Source organism: Chroicocephalus ridibundus, chromosome 2, assembly GCF_963924245.1.
Source record: "Chroicocephalus ridibundus chromosome 2, bChrRid1.1, whole genome shotgun sequence".
NCBI classification, from domain to species: domain Eukaryota; kingdom Metazoa; phylum Chordata; class Aves; order Charadriiformes; family Laridae; genus Chroicocephalus; species Chroicocephalus ridibundus.
In genome coordinates this window covers 145296896-145317537 of record NC_086285.1, presented here as the reverse complement: position 1 = coordinate 145317537, position 20642 = coordinate 145296896, and the positions used below count along the sequence as shown (strand labels likewise).

Genomic DNA, 20642 nt, shown 5'->3' with positions numbered 1-20642 from the left:
ATGTACTATTACTTCTGCTGTTTTCTAGTAGTGCCACGTATTAGTTAAAATGCAAGTTGTTTAAGTAAGCCTGATCGAATACCTTCTGAAGTAAATGCTGCTTTTATTTGCTACCAAAGGAACTAGATAAGGTCCCTACTATAACATATATAATTTATTTGCATGATGTTTATGAATGACTTTGAAGTACATATTTGGAATTTAAATCTTACCATTAGTAATACCTGTTAGAAACTCAGACATGAGCTTCTCAAGTAATTTTTATCCTTCTCAGGTTTACTATGAATTATATGCAACTGAGGCAGGATTGACATCTTGGAACTTTTTGGTTCATATATTTAGGGGCTTGGGGACTGTCTTAGTTCGTGGTCATACAGAACCTAATACTTGTGCATGCCATCGAGATTCCTGATTCCATTGCAGTATAAGTAATTACAATATACATTATTTTATCTGTTTACAAAACTACATTATAATATAAAATAATTATAGTACTCAAAAACTAAGTATGGTCTTCATCCATCCTTTGGTCTAAGGAATTGTATTTGATGTTGATGCCAGTACTGCAGAGAAGGGAGTCCTAATGCAGGCTCATAAATTGGTGAACTGGATGAAATACTTCAGAAGAAAAATAGTAATTCAGTTAGTTTTCTCCTATATTTTTAAGATTGGGCTACATTAAGCCCTTTCTTACTCACCTGCCTTCATAGCAGTGTTACATAGTTCCACTGTTGGAAGAAATCATGGGAATACCCATGTAGGTTGTCTGCAACTTCCTCATCTCCATGTTGTCTAGACACCAGCAATAGTATATTCGTGCCTCCAGAAAATCTAGACTTCCCTTGATTGGAAAGCCTGAATGAGGCAGTAGAACAGAGGAGTCTGTTTTCCCTTTCAAAGTTCCTTCTTTGCTGGTGGCTATGTACAGCATTGCAATGAATACCATATCAGTGTTGCATTTCACAGCGTGGATCCCAAATTCCTGGGGCAGGGGAAAGGTGAGATGGTGTTATTTATTCCAATGTCATCAACTAAAAATACCATTTGCAATGATAAGGGATTAATAAAGTAATCTTGAAAAATACTACGGTATATATGTTGTCTTCTTATTGATATTTTATTTTCAGCATAAATGTACTTAGAAAGCATTCTGGCAGTTGAATAAGGCACAACTGAAACTTCTGTGAGAAAGGCATGGAATTAGTCCATATTTTTTGGCACCATCTGCCTCACTAGGTTATAAAGCCGGGTAACCTAACTTTTTCTGTTTCAGGCATCTTGGGTTTTTTCACACTCTTCTTTCTTCAGTGGCAAAGATGAAGGGCATTCTTGTCCCCTTCCTCAATTATTGGGTGGTCAGGGTACTTTCTGGGAGTGGGGATTGTGGTATTAAATTTTTTTGAATGAAGAGAGCTAATATCTAAATCTGCTATTCTTGGACAAATTTTCTTTAGACTTGTTCTTGTCAATTGTTGTTAAAGGGGGAGGGAAGAGTGGCAGATTAGGCTGTTTAGCCTAACATTTTCCAGAGAAAGAAACATATATTTGAATGGGGAGAGGGAGCATTTCTTGGCTCTCTGTCTTGCTGTCACAACTGTAATATAGTACCTGTATTTTTTCTAAGACTGCTTTTCCTTGCTTGAATGTATAGTTTATCGCAGCTTTGACTTGAGAGAGGGAGCTGGAAAAAACCTGCCTTCTCTGAAATAACCTGGACAAAATATTTCCTTGAAGATTTGTGTTAAAGGATGTGGAGACAGTTTCTACATTCCAGGAGTATCACAGCCAAATTGGGATGTCAGGCTTCCCTTCATTGGATGGAATTGGTGAAATGTAAATAAAAATTGGTCAGTGAGTATAGCCAAATTCCCTGTAAAGCAAAATTGGACACTAGCCACGTGGCGTCTTCTGCCTGCCTGACCTCACTTGTCCTAGAACAGGGATATGGGAAGTCTCGTGGGGTTCCTCCCCACCACTTTCTTAATGCACTGGTACCACACTGCATCTGAGGTATCTGCTGGCTCCTTCTCCTGAGTTGTTTTTTTTTTTTTTTTGGCATCTCTTACAAATGGTTGTCTACGGTATGGACACATCTGGCAGTTCTGCTGGTGAGCCACTCTGGCTTGTGGGATGATACTTGAATAACTCTGCGTTAATCTGTTGTGCAAAGGAAGATGTTCTGTTGCAGTTTTTCCATGACTCAGAAAAACAAAGAAACCCAAAAGGTCACATGGTGGTGTGTGATTTGTTTTATGGGTTCATTTGATATTGCCATTGTGCATTTAGCCTGACCACAGTGAGTCAACTGGATTGGATTGACTCAGCCAAAGTAGAGGACTTGCACAACTTCATTCATTCAAAATTCCCTTGCTAATGCACATCAAAGAGATGAAATTAGGTATGGAATGTGGATTTTTTTAAGGGGGAGTGTGGTTATACTTCTACATCTAAAATCAGTTTAAAGTGGAACTTTGGCATCTCAGTATTTGTATGGATCTTGCCTATGTGTTTTACTACCTTGAACTTCCATTAGTTAGGCAAACAAACCTACTTTCAGGAAAGGATACAGAAATTGGCTTGAACGTTTAAGCTTATGTTGACTTGGCTGGATCTACTTGGATGCTTTGTCAGTTAGTATCTTAAATTGCTACATAAACGGCAGGAAGTCAGAAGTTGTAAGGAGAAATTGCAGGTAACTGTCCCACAGTACTCCATGGCCTAAAATCTGCTGTGTGAGTAATTACGTGACAGCTTCCTATGGGTTCGCAGGGCAACTTGTATGCTTTGGCATTAAAAAGCCAAGTGCCAAGTGCCAGCGTTCTTCACCTCAAAGCTGTACTGTGTCACCGGGGCCAGCGTTGGCGCGCAGCCCCACAGTCCTGCCATGACTAACTTCAGGCTTCCTCTCCGCTGTGCCCAGAGCCAGCTGTCCATGAAAAGACTTGGCGTTTCCAGGCGGGGCTGGATGCAGCTCAGCGCGGCTGCCCTTTGGCTGGAGCAGACAGGGGGATGAAAGGCGCCGGGCATCGCCCCGAGGCGACGGGGCCCGGGGGTGCATCGCGGGGGGAAGGGCCGCCCTCAGCCCCCGCCTCAGGCGGCGGCTCTGCCCCGGGCCTGCCCTTGCCCCAAGGCCAAGCTCCAAGAGTCGGGGGTTGAGGTGAGCGTGTAGGGGCGGGACGGCTGCCCTTCGGCCCGGCGGCGTCTCAGGGCCCCGGGTCTCCCGTTTCTTCGCCGCTCGGTTTGCCTCGCCGGGCCGGGCCCCCCCTCCGGCAACGGGTAGGGCTGGTTCCTCAGGAGGACTACAACTCCCGGCGTGCCCCGCGGACTACGTGCGCGCGGAGCATGCCGGGAGCGCGGCGCCTTGCTCCCCTCCGGCGGCACCGCTGCCTCCATGTTCTTCCCCTCCCGCCGCCGCCCGCTCTTCCCGTGGAGGGGTGGGGCCTCGTTCCCGCTGAGCGACTCCCACGCCGTCCAATCAGCGCCCGCGGTGGCACGGGTGGTAGCCACTGAGAGGAGCGGGGGGGCGGGCCTCGGCCAGCAGCCGGATAGGTAGCGGTAGTGGCGGTTGCCTGAGAGAGGCCGGGAGCGGCGGCGGCCGAGGGAGGGCGCGAGCCTCGTTTAAAGGGCCAGCGAGCTCGCACCAAAAAGTTGTGAGGGAGTTTAGCGGCTACCGGCCCGGTGCTGCCCCGGCCCGGGAGCCCCTCCCCCCCTCCCGCTCTGGACGGCGGGGCCGGCAGCGGCATGGAGCAGGCAGCGCCCAAGAGGTAACAACCATCCCCCGGGGGCGGCAGGGCCGGGATGAGGCCTTGGGCCGGCGGGGAGCCGGAGGGGGAGCGGGCGGGACTGCCCGCCCGCTCCTCCCCCGGCTCCCCGCCGGCCTCGGGAGACTCCGGTACTGGGCACTGTGAGGGGGGGCGGCGGGACAACTGAGCGGGCTGAGGGGTTATGTGGCGTTGCGGGGGGGGGGGGGGCGGATATTCTGTGCGGTGTCCCCGAAATATCCGTCCTGGGTAAGCGTCCAGCTGGCGGTAAACCCTTAGGGGCTGCTTGAGTCACAAGAGGAACGTTTTAATGCGAAATGAGGGAAACTTTATCGCCGAGATGAGTCCTTTGTGGCCTGGGGGTGTGTCTGTGCACTTTATAGTTCAGGTCTGTGGAAGAAAGCGACATTAAGTAGTTGTTCTTATCTTTCCGCGTTCTAAAGCGCCCTTGTGTCCTGCTGGCGGGGGGATGCTTGTGGGGGTAGGCGTTGCATAGTTGCCATTGCAAATCAGGGAGTGGGAAGAGGCAAAAATCAGGAGTATTCCCACAGTATACTTATTTTCTGAATTATATATGCTATCTGGTTATATTAATTACTAGGCGGGGTTGTTGTTTTTTGAGCATTTATGGTTTGACTTCTTTTTTTTGCGCATGTGTAATGTGAAACCATGAGCTTTTGCTTTAAATGTGACACTGTCATTTTAATGCACAAAACAATTTTTCTTTAATTGTATGTATATATTTAAATTGGAACAATAATTTCGGGGATGTAGTTATAAACTACATAGAATGTAGTTGTGGTATAGAATGTGTACCATAGAATGTGGTATACGGAATGTAGTTGACATAATTTACCTACATACTTATTGTCTTAGAGCTCCAAGTAGTTTACTCTTGCTTCCTGTTAATTTAATGAAAAATCTAGGAACTGCACAAAATAAATTTGTGGCAGAAGATGATAAATCAACTTTTGCATTCTACTTTAAAACATTTGAAACCTTTAAAATTCTTTAAAACAGCTTCCTGTGGGATGACAGGACTTGAGAAGAACGTGAGGTTGATCTTCTGTTTTGTTGTTTTGGTGTGTTTTTTCTTTTCCCCTCCAGTAATACATCAATTAAAAGTATCTACTACTGAAAACTTTGACCAAGAATTGATTAGTAGTTGTTATCCGTGGTGTTTTTAGCAGGCAATGGAGTAGTATCTACTACTGAAAACTTTGACCAAGAACTGATTAGTAATTGTTATATGGAGTGTTTTTAGCAGGCAATGGTGGGAGGAGGGACAGGCCTTCACTGTAGTTTCAGACTGACAGTACTAGTTTCTCAAATAAAGGAAGTAGGAGAGGCACCAGCAAGGGTTTAGGGGAAGAAATGGGAATGTGTGAGGGCTAATCACTGTTACCAGCACCAGTGCAAAGCCTGGAATGTGGTGATATCAAAGGATTGAAAATGAAACTTGAAGCTAACGTAACCTTCAGGAGTTTTTCGAAGATCTGGGATTTGCTCTAACTGTTGCTTAGCTGGAGGTATGTGTCTGGCCTAATTGAGAGTGTTTAAATCCTTAGATTCATTTAAGAAGAACTAGAAAGCTGATGAGAGAACTTCCAAACTCTCTGCCATGTGTTTATACTTTCCATGTTTTTTGAAGCTTATTTCTGGAAATTTCAATGTGATGAGAACTTAATGGATTTAATTCTTTAGTTGGAGGGAAGAGTTGAACTCAATTTTTCATAAGGTGTAAATGTTTGCAGCTTGTACATATATGCTGGTTTTAATTTTTGTGTCAATGGGAATATAAGATCACATGGATGTCAATTGTCAAGTTCTTCCTGAAAATGATGGGACAAAAGCGTAAGTTTTCTTGTGTTTTATTGGTAGAAAGCTAAATTTAAGTATACAATAATGTAAACCATCTTAAACTTGTTTCTACCTGTATGAACAGTGTAAAGTAGTATAAATGTCTCAAGGCTTTTATATGCCACCTCTTTTTCTGATGACTGCAGTGATTTCTCTTACTAGCTTCTCTTTTAATGTATCAGTATAATTGATCCCAGCCATTCTTTTTAAATGTTTCAATGTGCCAGTTCTTCTGCAAAATAAACCTCATATATTCATGTTTCATGGAGCAGCTGTCCAGTTTTCCATAACTCATGACAGTAATTGATGGAGTTCTATTCTCTAGTCCTGCTTTATTTTTCTTTGTTAGCTTTCAGGGTTTTTTTTAATGCCTGCCACTGTAGTACATCACCAATTTATTTTGTAAAGTCTGCACATATTGACCATAGGACACTAAACTCGTACTTTGTTTTTTAATGTGGGGGGAAAAAAATCCTGTATCTCTTCCTCTTTCAGGTCACAATTCAGATTTTTCTAATCTTTATGATAGTAATAGTCTTGAAATGAAACAGTAATAGTCTTGAATGAAACAAGGAAAGCCAAGGCCGCCTTGGAATTAGACCTGGCTAGGGACATCAAGCAAAACAAAAAGAGCTTCTACAAGTATATTGGAAGCAAAAGGAAGACCAGGGAAGTTGTAGGCCCACTGCTGAATGAGGCAGGAGTCATGGTGACGGAGGATGTGGAGAAGGCAGAGTTACTGAATGCCTTCTTTGCTTCGGTCTTTTCTGCTCGGCCCAGCCCTCAGGAGTCCCAGGCATTGAATAAAGTAACAGGGAAAGAAGACGACTTCCCTTGGGTTGAGGAGGAGCGAGTGAGGGACCAATTAGATCATCTAGATATTCACAAGTCCATGGGCCCTGATGGGATGCACCCGAGAGTGCTGAGGGAGCTGGCGGAAGTCATTGCTGGGCCGCTCTCCATCATCTTTGAAAAGTCCTGGAGAACAGGCGAGGTGCCTGCGGACTGGAGGAAAGCCAATGTCACTCCAGTCTTCAAGAAAGGCAAGAAGGAGGAGCCGGGGAACTACAGGCCGGTCAGCCTCACCTCCATCCCTGGAAAGATGATGGAACAGCTCGTTCTGGGTGTCATCTCAAGGCGCGTGGAGGAAAGGAAAGCTATCAGAAGTACTCAGCATGGATTCACCAGGGGGAAATCATGTCTGACTAACCTGATAGCCTTCTACGATGGCATGACTAGATGGATAGATGAGGGGAGGGCGGTAGATGTGGTCTACCTTGACTTAAGCAAGGCGTTTGACACGGTCTCCCACAGCATCCTCATAGGGAAGCTTAGGAAGTGTGGGTTAGATGAATGGACAGTGGGGTGGATAGAAAACTGGTTGAAAGATAGAGCTCAGAGGGTTGTGATTAGGGGCACAGAGTCTAGTTGGAGACCAGTGACGAGTGGTGTTCCCCAGGGGTCAGTACTGGGTCCAGTCCTGTTCAACATATTCATCAATGACCTGGATGAGGGGATAGAGTGCACCCTCAGCAAGTTTGCTGATGACACCAAGCTGGGTGGGGTGGCTGACACACCGGAAGGCTGTGCCGCCATACAGAGAGACCTGGACAGGTTGGAGATCTGGGCAGAGAGAAACCTTATGAAGTTCAACAAGGGCAAGTGTAGGGTGCTGCACCTGGGGAGGAACAACCCCATGCACCAGTACAGGTTGGGTGCTGACCTGCTGGAGAGCAGCTCTGTGGAAAGAGACCTGGGAGTCCTGGTGGACAACAGGATGACCATGAGTCAGCAATGTGCCCTTGTGGCCAAGAAGGCCAATGGCATCCTGGGGTGCATCAAGAGGAGCGTGGCCAGCAGGTCAAGGGAGGTCATCCTCCCCCTCTACTCTGCCTTGGTGAGACCGCACCTGGAGTACTGTGTCCAGTTCTGGGCTCCCCGGTTCAAGAGGGACAGGGAACTGCTGGAAAGGGTGCAGCGGAGGGCTACGAGGATGATTAGGGGACTGGAACACCTCTCTTATGAGGAAAGGCTGAGGGATTTGGGTCTCTTCAGTCTGGAAAAAAGACGTCTGAGGGGTGACCTTATCAACGCTTATAAATACTTAAAGGGTGGGTGTCAGGACGGTGGGGCGAGGCTCTTTTCAGTGGTGCCCGGGGACAGGACAAGAGGCAATGGGCACAAACTGGAACATAGGAAGTTCCACCTAAACATGAGGAGGAACTTCTTTACCCTGAGGGTGGCAGAGCACTGGAACAGGCTGCCCAGAGAGGTGGTGGAGTCTCCATCTCTGGAGACATTCAAAACCCACCTGGACGTGTTCCTGTGCAGCCTGCTCTAGGTGACCCTGCTCTGTCAGGGGGGTTGGACTAGATGATCTCCAGAGGTCCCTTCCAACCCTATGATTCTATGATTCTATGATTCTATGATTCTATGATTCTTGGGTGCCTCTCACTGTTTCTAGATTTTTCTGCATTTGGTTATGTGGAGTTTTGCTGACCTTGCTCACCATCAGTGATGTGTAAGATTATGGTTATGCTAAGTATGAATGTTTTCACATCAACTGGATTTATAAAAGTACAATTTTTGCTAGGATGTATTTTTCTTGTTTAAAAGACTAGGTGTTATGCAGAAAGGCAAACCTACTTGGAACAAGAAAATCCTTTTGACGACTCTTGTTGTCCCAGAATTGTAGTTTAGTTACTTCTCCTGCTTTCAGGAACAGTTCTAGTGGAAAACTACTGAAATAGCCCATAGTCACTACTGATGATGATCAGTTTAGATGATAGTTCTAGAGGAAACAAAAGCAGAATGACTTTCTCCCCAGGTTTTATACTTGTCTTCTACACATCTCTCTTAGACTTTCTCACAGATTATATATGTATATATGGCACTTACATTCTGTGGCAAGAATAAAACAGTGCCTGCATTTACTGATTTCTTTGTTCTCTTTTATATGCTTGTTTTGTGAAAGTAGAGAACCCATGAGGGAGAGGAATGAGACACCTTCTTTCTCTATGATTGTTTTTGAGTGCTTTGTCTCTTCAGTTGTGCCTCCTCCCCGACGCCCTTCATATTTCTAGTCATGCCTTTGCAGATAGGTATTTTGCTGGGTACTCATAGTATTCCCTTCCCATGTAGAACACTTTAATGCTTTTAAAAAAGCAGTGATCCTTTTGAAATGTTTGGCTCTATATGTCTTATCTTGCACGTTTCAAAGTGTGGGTAGTAGGACACACACGCACACAAACTCCTGATTAAGAAGCTGACTCTGAAGTCTTAGATGTGTTTCTCTGTCCCAAGTTTCAGTTGCTTGTTTTTAACCAATATAGTAAGATAATATTTCTAGTCTTTTCTTCTTGTATTCTACTTAGTGCTTTACAGCCAATTACAACAGTCATCTTCCTCCTTGTTGCTTTTCATGAAATTTTCAAAAAACTCTTTCCTTATTGCAACCCCTTCAGGGTATATCACATGCTGCTCTATAGTTAAAGAGCTGGGAATTCTGTTAAATCTATAGAAATCATTAAACGGTTGGAGTCATTAGGATCTTTCTGTGGTTCAAAGAACTGTGGTGTTAGTCACTTGAACACTGGACTCTTACAATATATTTGTGAAAGAGTGTGAAGCACTTTGGGCAGTGTGTTTGGTGATGAAATTCCTGAGGTTGACATATTTTTCTTCCTGTAAATAGGTTTAGTATTTAGCTGCCTAAATGTTAAGTAGTATTTGGTCTTGTAACCTGTCTGTCAGAGTTGGATAATGTGAAAATAGTTTAAAAACTACAGAATGCTTATTTCTTTGGCCTCCAGGTTGTCTTTAAGTACTCCAGATAATCTGTTATTTGACAGTGACATTGTTTTTGATCAGTTTATGGCTGTTTATGACTGTTTCCCTACCTCTTCCCAAGCACGCCCAATACCTTGGCATTAATGGTGCTGCTGGAACCCTTTTGGTATGGATATATGTTGTTGTTTCCCCCCCCCCCCGCCCCAGGTATTGCTCTTTTGATGAGCAGGTGGAAGTGTTCACTTCCTGGACATCTTTGGTTAAGGTTACTGTATGTTTTCCCTTTTCTTGCAGTTACTAAAAAGTTCAGTTCCTCCACTGTTCTGTTGTGTATGTCTTCTGTTATGCAGCTCTTCAGTCAAGTAAGAGACTTGGCTAATGGTCATGCTTTTTTTTTTTTTTTTTTTTCCTGAGGTTCTGTTGGTATTGTATACATGCTGTGCATGCTTTTTGTTGGTGGCAAGCAGAGGATAATTGCAGTAACTTATTCTTTGGACACTCCTTTAAGGCTGCAGATAACCTGATCAGAGGAGGGGAAAAAAGAATCTGAAACAAAAGAAGCAAAATGAATGATTTGTTTCTTTAATACCTACCTGCAAAATACTTTTTTCCCCTCTTCTTTTTATTTGTCTCAACTTACACTTGTTCAGTAATGAAACATGTGCATCCCTGCAAAATTTAAATTCTTTCTGCTTTCTAGTCTCTAACAAGCAGAGAGAGGGTGAAAAAGAAAATAGAGTTGTTATGCGTGTTTGACTTGTAGGCCACTTTTGCAGACTTTACTTAGCTGCTCTCATTTGAGTTTTCTGCTGTTTTTCTTCGTGTTCAGGAGTTCTGCCTTTCCTTTGCCGTGGAGATTTTTATTCTGCCTTAAACACACGTTTTCCAGCTTCCTGCCTATTCAGTGTAGCAAACTGCATGGTTGCTCACAGCAGTTCATGTGTCTTTCCTTACTGATTGTGGATGCTTTTTGTATTCAAGTAACTGCTATATCTGTAGCTACATCTATATCAATAGATCTTTGATATATAAATGTGTACACCCACCTGCCCTGCCACTTGCTTTCCTTAACACTAATCTGTATGACTTGTGTGCTTATACAATTACTATAAATTTTTGTCTTTGCCCAAATGGTTGGCAGTAACAAGTTTCTTCTGACTCGGGAACTCTGTTGTCAGTCAGTTCACTTTATTTTTTTATTAGTTCTGTATATCACAGAATTGCATCTCTTAATATGAAGGAGTTTCTTTTGAACACTGTTCTTCCAGTGTTAGATCTGACAATCTTTTCTGTTCATGCCCTTCCTTCTCCTATTTTATATTAATTTCTAGGGAAGCGTCACAGGGTAACATGTTTTCCATAAGTTCTGAATGATCTGCTGTGCTTCCAGGTTTCTTTATTTTTCTTTTTTCCTTTTTCCACCTCCTGCATATGGATTACATTGTCTATATCTAACACGACAGCACCAGCTATTCTTCAGCTCATCTTCTACTTTAATAGTACCCTTGGCTATCATATAGAGTTAACTTGTTGTTTCAGTCTTGCAGCAAAATTTCCTGTAACTTTTAGACTGAAGGATTTACATGTTGCAGCCACCCGGTCTCACTGCAATATGTGTGTGGTTATATTTTCCTGGGCTATGTTCAGTGTCAGCTCCATCACAAGCTTGCAGCCAAGTTGTGTCCTGAGATCTGACAGGAGTCTGGGGCCCTTGATGGATTGGAATGCTGGAGACCAGGGAAAGGCTAGAACTGCTTGTAAATGACAAAGGATAGCAGTAAGAGTGGGTTGAAGGTGCTGTGAGAAATAGTAGGGTGATACTGACTGATTTGAGACTGTGTGACAGAGAGCTGGAGAGCAAAATATGGTGGTGATATGTAGTGAGAGATTTTGTTGCACCTGTCCCTGTGTACCTTCACAAAGATGTAAAAGGGGCTGCCCCAACAACTCTTTGAGTACTCAGCTCTTGGAATTTCAGTGTTGTGCTACCACCTGTGAAGGTGAAGCGCTACCGTATTCTCCCAGAGTCATCTTGACTCTGGATTCTGCTTTTAACTTGATGTAATTCTCTGGCTTATGAGTGGTATAGTTTAGAAAGTGGATACTTGATGTGGGTAAAGGATTGGTTTATACTTTCTTAGATAACAATGTGGCGTACTCTAGGCAGTAATGAGCATGTGTTTGCATGCTGGCTGCTTTTTGACGAAAGGTAAGCTTTATTTTATTCTTTGGCTGTTTCCACTTTAGCAAAGCAAGTGGTTTGGACAGTGAATTGGTCCCATGCTGCTTTGAATTGAGCAAACGTTAGTGGGAAAGTGATAATGACAATAATTGTCATGAATTTCTCCATCTTATGTGATGGTTGATTAAAATTTTATTACTGTACTTTAATGAGGCATTTTATTTTCATTGGAATATATCTTTCTCTATAAAAGTGTCTGCTCTATAATGAGGCATTTTATTTTCATTGGAATATATCTTTCTCTATAAGTGTCTGCTCACTTGTGTGAAAATTTGCTTAAGTTCTGTATCTTTTCCCCACCCCCCCCAACCAAACAATAACTTCTGTCTGTCTTCTAGCAAGCTGAAAAAGCTGAGTGAAGATAGTTTAACTAAGCAGCCTGAAGAAGTCTTTGATGTTCTGGAGAAACTTGGTGAGGGGTAAGTGCAGCTATTTACGAGGGGATTGGATCAGAGGGGAAACTGTATATCAAGCATGTGTTGAATATTAAATACAGAGAGAGTGACTGCAAATGTCCTCAGGAATGTTTCTCTAGACAAGTTCTAATAATAAAGCAAATGCGTGCATCAGTAGATTTCCGTGCTTCCCCAAATATATTTATGCATTTTTGATGTCTCTTGCTTGTTGAGGCAGAAAAAGTGCTTGTGCCTGTACTGGAGTTCGATACACTACATCTTGACGAAGATTAATTCTTGAGAGGCACATCTTTCCTGAGGTCCCGATAGAGCTGATTTTTTTTTTTTTTTTTTTAGCCTGAAAAAAACTTTCACACTTCTGTGTGAACATATGGCTTTTGTGACTTTAAAGTTTCTGCATAATGGAAATGAGAAGCAGTTTATCTTGTTTTAAAAAAAATAAATCCCTCTTTTATTTTTAGGTCTTATGGTAGTGTGTTTAAAGCGATACACAAAGAGTCTGGACAAGTTGTAGCAATTAAACAGGTCCCTGTGGAGTCAGATCTTCAAGAAATAATTAAAGAAATCTCTATAATGCAACAATGTGACAGGTGAGTATGACAATTTTGCTCTCTTTCTAAAAGTCTGTGTGAAAACGTATTTGTGAATATAGCTGAAATATATGCAGCTGCAAACTTTTATTTATATGGAAAATTAAAGCAGTCTGTATTGGATGATTTACTTAAAGGAAGCACTTTGTAGACCCCTTCCTAGCCTTAGCTTGGATTGAAGGAAGTACAAATAGTGTATGTCACAGAAACTGTTGAAAAATAAAAGTACTTGCCTCTGCTTGGAAATCTCTATGCTTGCCTCACTTTACTTGCACTGGCAATCCTGAAGTTAATGTTTCCTGTAGATGTCTTGAGGCCTTGTGAATTCTGAGTTACCTGTTTCAGAAAATTGATAAAGATGTTTCTAGCTCAAGATTAATGGCTAGCAGTTAACGTCCAAAATAGTATTCTATCTGTTGCCTCTTTCATGCAGGAACATACCTTTTAAAAAGTGAATGATCTTGTAATAGTTCTGAAGAAGGACTGTTACCTTACACTTATTCACAAACGATGTATCTTGTGATTGCTAGCATTGTAGGAATGGAAGCCTCAACATCAAGTGTCTGCAAGGATGCAGAAATTACTTTGAATTTCCTCTCTTCTATGGAGTTATCAATTTTTTATTTGTATTTTTTTTTGGGGAATAATCTTTTGGGTTTTTGGCTGTAACTTCAAAATCAGGTTTGCTAGAGTGAGTATTCATGTCTGATCAGTATTACAAGAATCTATTGTTTGTGACTCGAAGTGCAAACAGGAAAGCTGTGCACTCTAGTTAGGTGAAACTTTCTTTAAAATACTGATTGCTGTAGTCATTAACTTGATGAATTGTATTGTAGCGAGTGGTCTGTTTTGTGGCAGTTTTGTTTGTGCTTTTGTGGTTTGTCAGTGTTGGAGTTCTGTCTTTAAACGTAAAATCTCTTCTTGTTTGGCATGAGCAGCACTCATCCCAGATTTGAAGATAATCCTTTTAATGCAGTCTGAATTCATTCAGGTTTGTTGCTGAATGTTTTGCTCAGGTGTTAGATGGAGCTTGATCATACTGCTCCACAGCATCTTGTCTATGAGGTCATGAAGGAGGAGAGAAGGTTCAAATATTTATCTTTAAATATAGGGATAGAGATTTTAGGGTACACTGTATCTGGCACATGAGAATGCAACTGTTCTTCAAACTTCTTAGAACCCCTGCCTGCAAGCCTTGATCTGGTTTATGAACACACTGGACCTGGTAATCTATTCTCTTCTGGAATTGACTGCTCTGAATGTTAGAAGCTTGTTAAATGTGTAGACAGGGGAATGGGAGGAAAAGGAAGGATTTATATTCTTTTCCCACATTCCATGAAGATGTGTGATAAGGTTATTTCAAGTGATACTAAAAGGATTTGGGACGCTTGATTTTTTTTTTTTTGGGGGGGGGGGCGCGCTCCTCTTGATCCTTATTGTCCCTATAAGACTATTTTTTGTCTGTCTGGCCAATTGGAGTTTTGTAACAGTACAGATTAAAAAGGATGCAGCCATCTTGTTTGTCTGACTAACTGTGGAACTAGATTTGATCCCCAGAGTAGGTCCTCAGCTCTTCTTGTGTACTGGAAGAGGAGTTAGAATATGTTTACTTCGATTCTTCTTGTTGCTGTGTTCTTAATTCTTTTTATTTGCCCTGCTTCATTTCTTTCTTCTTACATAAAGGAAGACATTGAGTAAGTTGGAAACTAGCACCTTATGAATTCTCAGAAAGAGTTCTTCCTGGGGTCAATGATAGGATAACAGCCCTTAGTCGTGGCACAGGTTTGAGCCATGTAAGCTGAATGGAAGCAGTGGTGTAGATTGTAGTGTCTGTATGTCTGCTAGTACAGGGATTGACATAGATACTTAAAACAAATGTCTGTGAAATATACTGAGAGAAAAAAGAAGTGGTGATACTTGAGAATCCTTTCCTTCTGTACTATGCTTCTCGTGCCATTTTCATTCTTGTTCTAGGTGGGTCTTCTCGCTACCATATTCCTGTGTCCCCTCTGCCCGTGTTCTTTGTTCCCTGTTTTTCTTTGAACAGCATGTTGTGTTTAGTATCTACTGGACATATACTATTGTATGATTTCTTTTTTTTTTATAAGAGTAAGAGTTCAGAATTTTAGAATACAAATTCTTCTTTCACTGGACGAGATGCAGCCGTTCTCTGGACGAAAAGAAGGGTTGGTCTGCAGCTCTGCACTATGTGTTTGTATATATGTCATGTGCCTTTGTGCGAATAGCAGCGCTGTACAGTACTGGTGGGAGGGATGATGCACTCTTTAGTACTTTATTATCACATGTGATGATTCCACAGACATTACAGAAAAGCACTGGGCTCTTGCAGCACCTCAAAGAAAAGATTAAAGCTTAACACTTTACCCTTTCTTTCTTCTCAATGCCTTTTTCTAGAACTGGCTGCACTGTATGTGCTGAAGCTCTTTCAAGGGGAAAAAAATGTAGATTCTAAGACAAACAGTTGATACGGAAAGGGCTTTAAGCAAATGTGAACAGGGTTTTGAGATTCAACAGCACTTGATGTTTTGAAAAGATTATCTTGTCCTCACTTCTAATAATACACACAAATTTTGATGAGATTATTAGCGTAATGTAAATCTGGCGAGAGATGGTCATGGAAATCAGTGGGTTTTCTTGAGAAGTAATGGTGACCTTTCTCACTTCAGGAATTTAAAAGGGGCAAGATCAGTGTGTCATACTTGTTTGGTAGACATTTTGACTAGTTAGGAGGGAATTGACCCACCTTGCCTTCTGTAAAGACAAGTTCCTATAGTAATAACAGTTGCTCTTTAATGAAGTGGTTTGCTGATAGTTTTGACCAATCTCTTATAAAGATAGCACCATGTTGCAGGAGGCAACTCTTTCTTACATCAGTTTTCTAACAAAAAATGTTGCTGCCAAACATCCTGATCCTAAAATACAATTCCTTGCTCCAAAACAAAATAATGCCTGATTCCATCCTGCAATGCAGATGTTCTGACCAGAAGCCCCTGTCTGAGATCTTGGTATCTTACTTCCTGACTTTGTGGGAGATGGATGGCAATCTAACTGTAACCTCCTGTGCTTCAGTTCCTGCAAAAGAAACCCTTAAACCTTTTATTTCCATAAATACACCATCTAATCACTTTTCTGAAGGAAGATCCTTGCTATGTTTACCACATCTGTTTCTGTCTTTGTTTTGCAAGTGCCTCTGAGGAAGCAAGGAATGTCAAGTGACAAACTGACGAGTAGCAAAGCAGTATGTTCTGTTTATGACAGTACTATCTTTTCACATGAGGCACTTCAATATGAAAATGCATTTGCAAATCCAGAATTCTTGTTCAAACCAGCACTAGATTCTGTTAAATATGAAAGTTTAGATCTGTACTTAAAATAAGTTCATGCTTGCAAAACCAGGAAAACATGAATGAGTTTCCATGGGTTTTTTGCTCAGGAGAGAAGAAAACAAGGCAATATTTTTAAGAGAAACATCCAATGACATTGTGAGGAGTGTTAAAAATTGAGAGACCTTAGAGGAGGGAAAACCAAAGCTTTATATCAGAAGACTAATGTTTGGTAAAAACTATGTCTGTATTTGAAGATTACTGAAAGCCTGTGATACATGTAGTATTGCCTTTATAATTTTATTAAGCACTTAGACTTTATTCTAACAAGGCATTGGTTAAGCTAAATACAATTTTAAAATGCATTTGATTACACTTGCTCTTTAGCTGTGTTAGTGTGTGTCAAACTGTATTTTTATCAACACTTGTAATGATGATTTTTTTTTTTTTCCCTGCTAAGAATTCATCTATTTATCTAACTTTTTTTTTTCCCCATCTAGTCCCTATGTTGTCAAGTATTATGGCAGCTATTTTAAGAACACAGATCTATGGATTGTTATGGAATATTGTGGAGCTGGCTCTGTTTCGGACATAATTAGACTCCGTAATAAAACGGTGAGTTTTTTCAAAACGTGTAACACTTACTAAAACTAAAATGTAAATTAAGACTAGAGGCTGTAATGAAAATCAGAGTTATGAGAAAAGATCTTGACTGATGCCAAGGGGCATATCTGTGCCTTAGTTTCTCAGGAAACAAGCTCGTGCAGTTGCTCTGACTATCTGTTTATCCATTCCTCTGTGGAGTCATCAGCAGAAGCAAATGCATTTTGAGATATGGACGACCTGTAAGTTTCTTGAAAATTACTGCTTTGTACAAGGCAAAACTGTGTGCAGCTTCTTCCCCCTATGCCTTCCACCTCACAGTCTTGTCAGCAGGCCGCTTAGTATGTGAATTGTTTGGAAACAGGCATAGAATTGTCTTGCTCCCACTCAGTAATTAGGGAGCATGAGAAGTAATTGGCACTACTCAAGGAATGAGAAGGGGACAGATGCCAATTAAGGAATGTGAGAGGGAACCAAAGGGAGGGTTGTATGGAAGAGTCCTAATGGGCTTATAACAGCAGTAATATAGAAGAGGATGCAAACCTGTAGGAAACAGACTTTGTTAGTTCTACTTAAGAAACAGATACTCTGAAAAATGTTTTGTTGTAGATGTCAAATAATCTTTAGTTCCTTTGAGTCTGTTGTCTTCAGTAGTGGGCTGTAACATAAGGTATTCATTTTACCAACAAGTACTGTGAGATGACCCTCTACTTGCTAGCTCTTCACATTTTGGAAGTGCACCCTGAAATGGTCCTTGTAGCATACCTGGGAGCAGAGGGAAAGAGGAGGAGAGAAAAACAGTGTTTAGGCTTAGAAAATAAGACAAAATGGAAAACGGAATTACATTTATTAGGAAGTGGTGTTGATGTCCAGACTAGAGAGAGCCCCTTTAGAGAAGGTGGCTTGTATCGGGGCTGCTGTAGTGTTGAACTGATGACTGGACTGGGGAAAAGCCAAAACCAACGGGAGGTTGCTGGAGTTCCCGCAACCTTTAAAACTGGTGTCCTTACAGTTGTGTTATCCAAGGGTCAGTAGCTCCACTATCTGCACACTAGTCCAGAATTTAAAAAAAAAAAGTCCCATTTAAACCAGGATTTATTAAAATAAGGAGCAAACTTATGCGTACGTAGATAGAAAATGCTAGAATTTTTTATTAAAAAAAGTGTGCATGTGTATTAAATAAATCAGACAATCTAGTTTCTCTTATATCTATTTCAGGATATTGACATAGCAGAGATATTAGAGATTTGAGGGAAAGAGAAGTTTGAGTCTCGGTATGCATTTGCTCCAATGATCAGACAAACTGTGGTTAAAGTTCATATGATTAAATAGCATACGTTCTAAGAAATAGAATAATCAAGAAATACAAGGATATATGTATTGAGGGTAAAGTTAACACAACTTTTTTGAAGGCAAGTCATGCAGCATGTGGCTAGTAGAGTTCTATAAAGGAGTTGTTGGGCACACAAATAATGCTGGTTGGTATAAAGTTGGTCCAGATCTGCTTCATACTGAAAGGCTTATGGACAGACTTCCACATCAGAGGCTCTTCAAGAAATGTACCCGTAGTGGAGTAAACGGGGAGTTCTGTCATAGATGGGTAGTTGGCTTAAACATAAAAAAGATGGTGTGAGTAAATGGTCACTTTGGGAATACTGTGTGTGTCTATTCTATCCCCTTTGGGAAAGAGGGAAGAAATAGTGATAGGACGAGGGGCAATGGTTTTAAACTAGAGCAAGGTAGGTTTAGATTAGACATTAGGGTGAAGTTCTTTACAAGAAGGGTGGTGAGACACTGGAACAGGTTGCCCAGAGAGGTAGTGGAGGCCCCGTCCCTGGAGACATTCAAGGCCAGGCTTGATGAGGCTCTGAGCAACCTGATCTAGTTGAAGATGTCCCTGCTTACTGCAGGGGGGTTGGACTAGGTGACCTTTAAAGGTCCCTTCCAACCCAACGCATTCTATGAAATACTTATGACAGAGGTTGTATTCTTAGTAGTAAAAACAGGGAAAGACTTGAAAGGCTTTGTGGTACTGAGTGTCTGACTGAAAAAATAAACTGAAGTAAATGTGAAAAGATACATTTGGCTTCATGGGGAAGGCATTGTCTTTAATATACAGATTCGTGAGCACTTCAACTTAATGTTTAGAAATAATTGAACAAGTAAAGTAGTTACCAAAGATGACAGTAGTACCAAGGACATAACAGAACTATGGAAGTTAAAGGAAGGTGACAGGGGTGATCAGAAGTAAAGAACACTTCTCTAGAAGGAGATACGAAATGGATTAGGATACTGCTGTGTTGAGAAAAGGTACATGGAGGGAGAGACATGGTAAAGGTTTTGAAAACCATGAGCAGCATGAAGAAAGTGATTAAGATATGACTATATCTTAGTGTTTATTACAAAACGAGATCACTTATATTAGTAGATCCAAAGCGAAATGTTTTTTTTTTCTACATGTGATGATAAAGGTCCACTCTATAGTTATAGAAGATCTTATAGATGCCAAGAGTTTGTTTTCAAAAAGCATTTGAAAAAGACCAGGAAAAAATCACTGTGGCTGAATGCAAATATTTAATGTCTGGTGCAGGAAGTCTTTGTGCTTCAGATCTCCAGGAAGGTGAAGCAGACAACTATCCCTTTTAGTTGACATGTGCTCACCTTCAGACAGGCTACCAGGCTCGATAGAGCTTTTATTCTGGGTTAGGATGGGGGTGTTCTGGTGTATGTAACAAAAAGAGCAAAGCAAACCTCTCCCTTTCTCACTTGCTGTGCCTACATGTTCCAAGTTTTGAAATATTTAGGCAGAGGCTCTGGACTTGTTTGAATTCTCTTACTCTTTGTGGAACAGTGACCTGATCACCCAGACTACTGTGTGATGGAAAGCTTGTGACTGTGTTACTGGAATGAGGCTGCTTAAAGTACTTCAGCATTCTGTTGGTGACCTGAATTAATTAACGAATTTATTTATTTATGTATTTATTTTTAAAATGGAAACAAGAAGTGGTTTCACTGTTCTTTCCACAAGGGGGAAAAAAAAGAAATGTCTTCACTTGGAAGTGAGGAGGCTATTGATTCTTATTTTGTCAGAATGTTTATTGAAGAGGCCCGGACACACTGTAGTTTCCCTAAGTTGTAAAATGAAGACTGTGGCTGGGCCAAGGAAAAGTTTATTTCCTGCTTCTCCATATACATATGGAAAATGAACTGAGGAAGAGAGAGTTGAAGTAAGAACCCTTGCTTTAATGGAATGGTCATCAGGATCACCACTTGGACTCGATGATATTAAAGGTCTTTTCCAACCTAAATGCTTCTATGATCAAATCAAAATAAGTCATAGGAAAAGGTGGATGTCACCTCATATTTGGGGAGGAAACATTGCTGTACGTTTGCCCTTGTTGTTAATCTCTAAAACTAAGAATTTACTGATCTTCTTTTTCTGTGTCTGTGTTTCCCCTACTTTTTCAAAAGTTCTGTTATTTGTCTAGGCAGTAAAACAACACTGGGCTTTGCTCTAATGGACTGAAAATGAGGGAAGCAGAATTCAAGGTTAAGGAAACTTCTAGTGACTGTTGGGAACCTGTTCATATAGAGAGGCTTACAGCTTGACAGGAGCGGTTTCTTGTCCAAGAGCCCCAGGATACTACTTTGAAGTTAAATCGACCCCTGGAATTCTGCCCTGGAGTCTTCTAGTGTTCCAGGCAGATCAGCAGCACTAGAGCGAGGTTATGATGCCTGTTAGCTCATCTGAGATGTGGTGTTCGTCAGTTCAAGGCAGCAAAGCTGTATATCTAGTTTTGTCTGCTTTTCTCAGAGACTGATTTGGGAAGTACATGTGTCTTATACAGTCCAACTGCAGGTTGCTGCCAGAAAAGGCAGTTCTGTTGTTATTATCCAACCTGGCTGATGTGTTCCTACCTTTTCTGTGCCTCAGATGCTGTGATTGTGTGGCTGCAGGGTGATCTTGGCTAAGCTTGATGACCTCATAGGGGTACTTCTTCTGTAGTCTGTCCTCCCTACCCCTTCGTGAGCTAAAT

The 20642-nt window shown here is 41.6% G+C and overlaps 1 protein-coding gene across 1 annotated transcript in view; it reads left to right on the top strand.

The window, feature by feature from the left end:
• The first annotated feature begins 3529 nt into the window (after positions 1 to 3529).
• STK3 (serine/threonine kinase 3) overlaps positions 3530 to 20642 on the top strand; it is a 147205-nt gene continuing 130092 nt past the window's right edge. The window contains exons 1-4 of the mRNA XM_063327259.1: positions 3530 to 3764; positions 11991 to 12071; positions 12530 to 12658; positions 16503 to 16617. Coding sequence (XP_063183329.1) covers positions 3742 to 3764; positions 11991 to 12071; positions 12530 to 12658; positions 16503 to 16617 — 348 coding nt within the window. The 5' untranslated portion in view covers positions 3530 to 3741. The remainder of the gene's footprint in view (positions 3765 to 11990; positions 12072 to 12529; positions 12659 to 16502; positions 16618 to 20642) is intronic.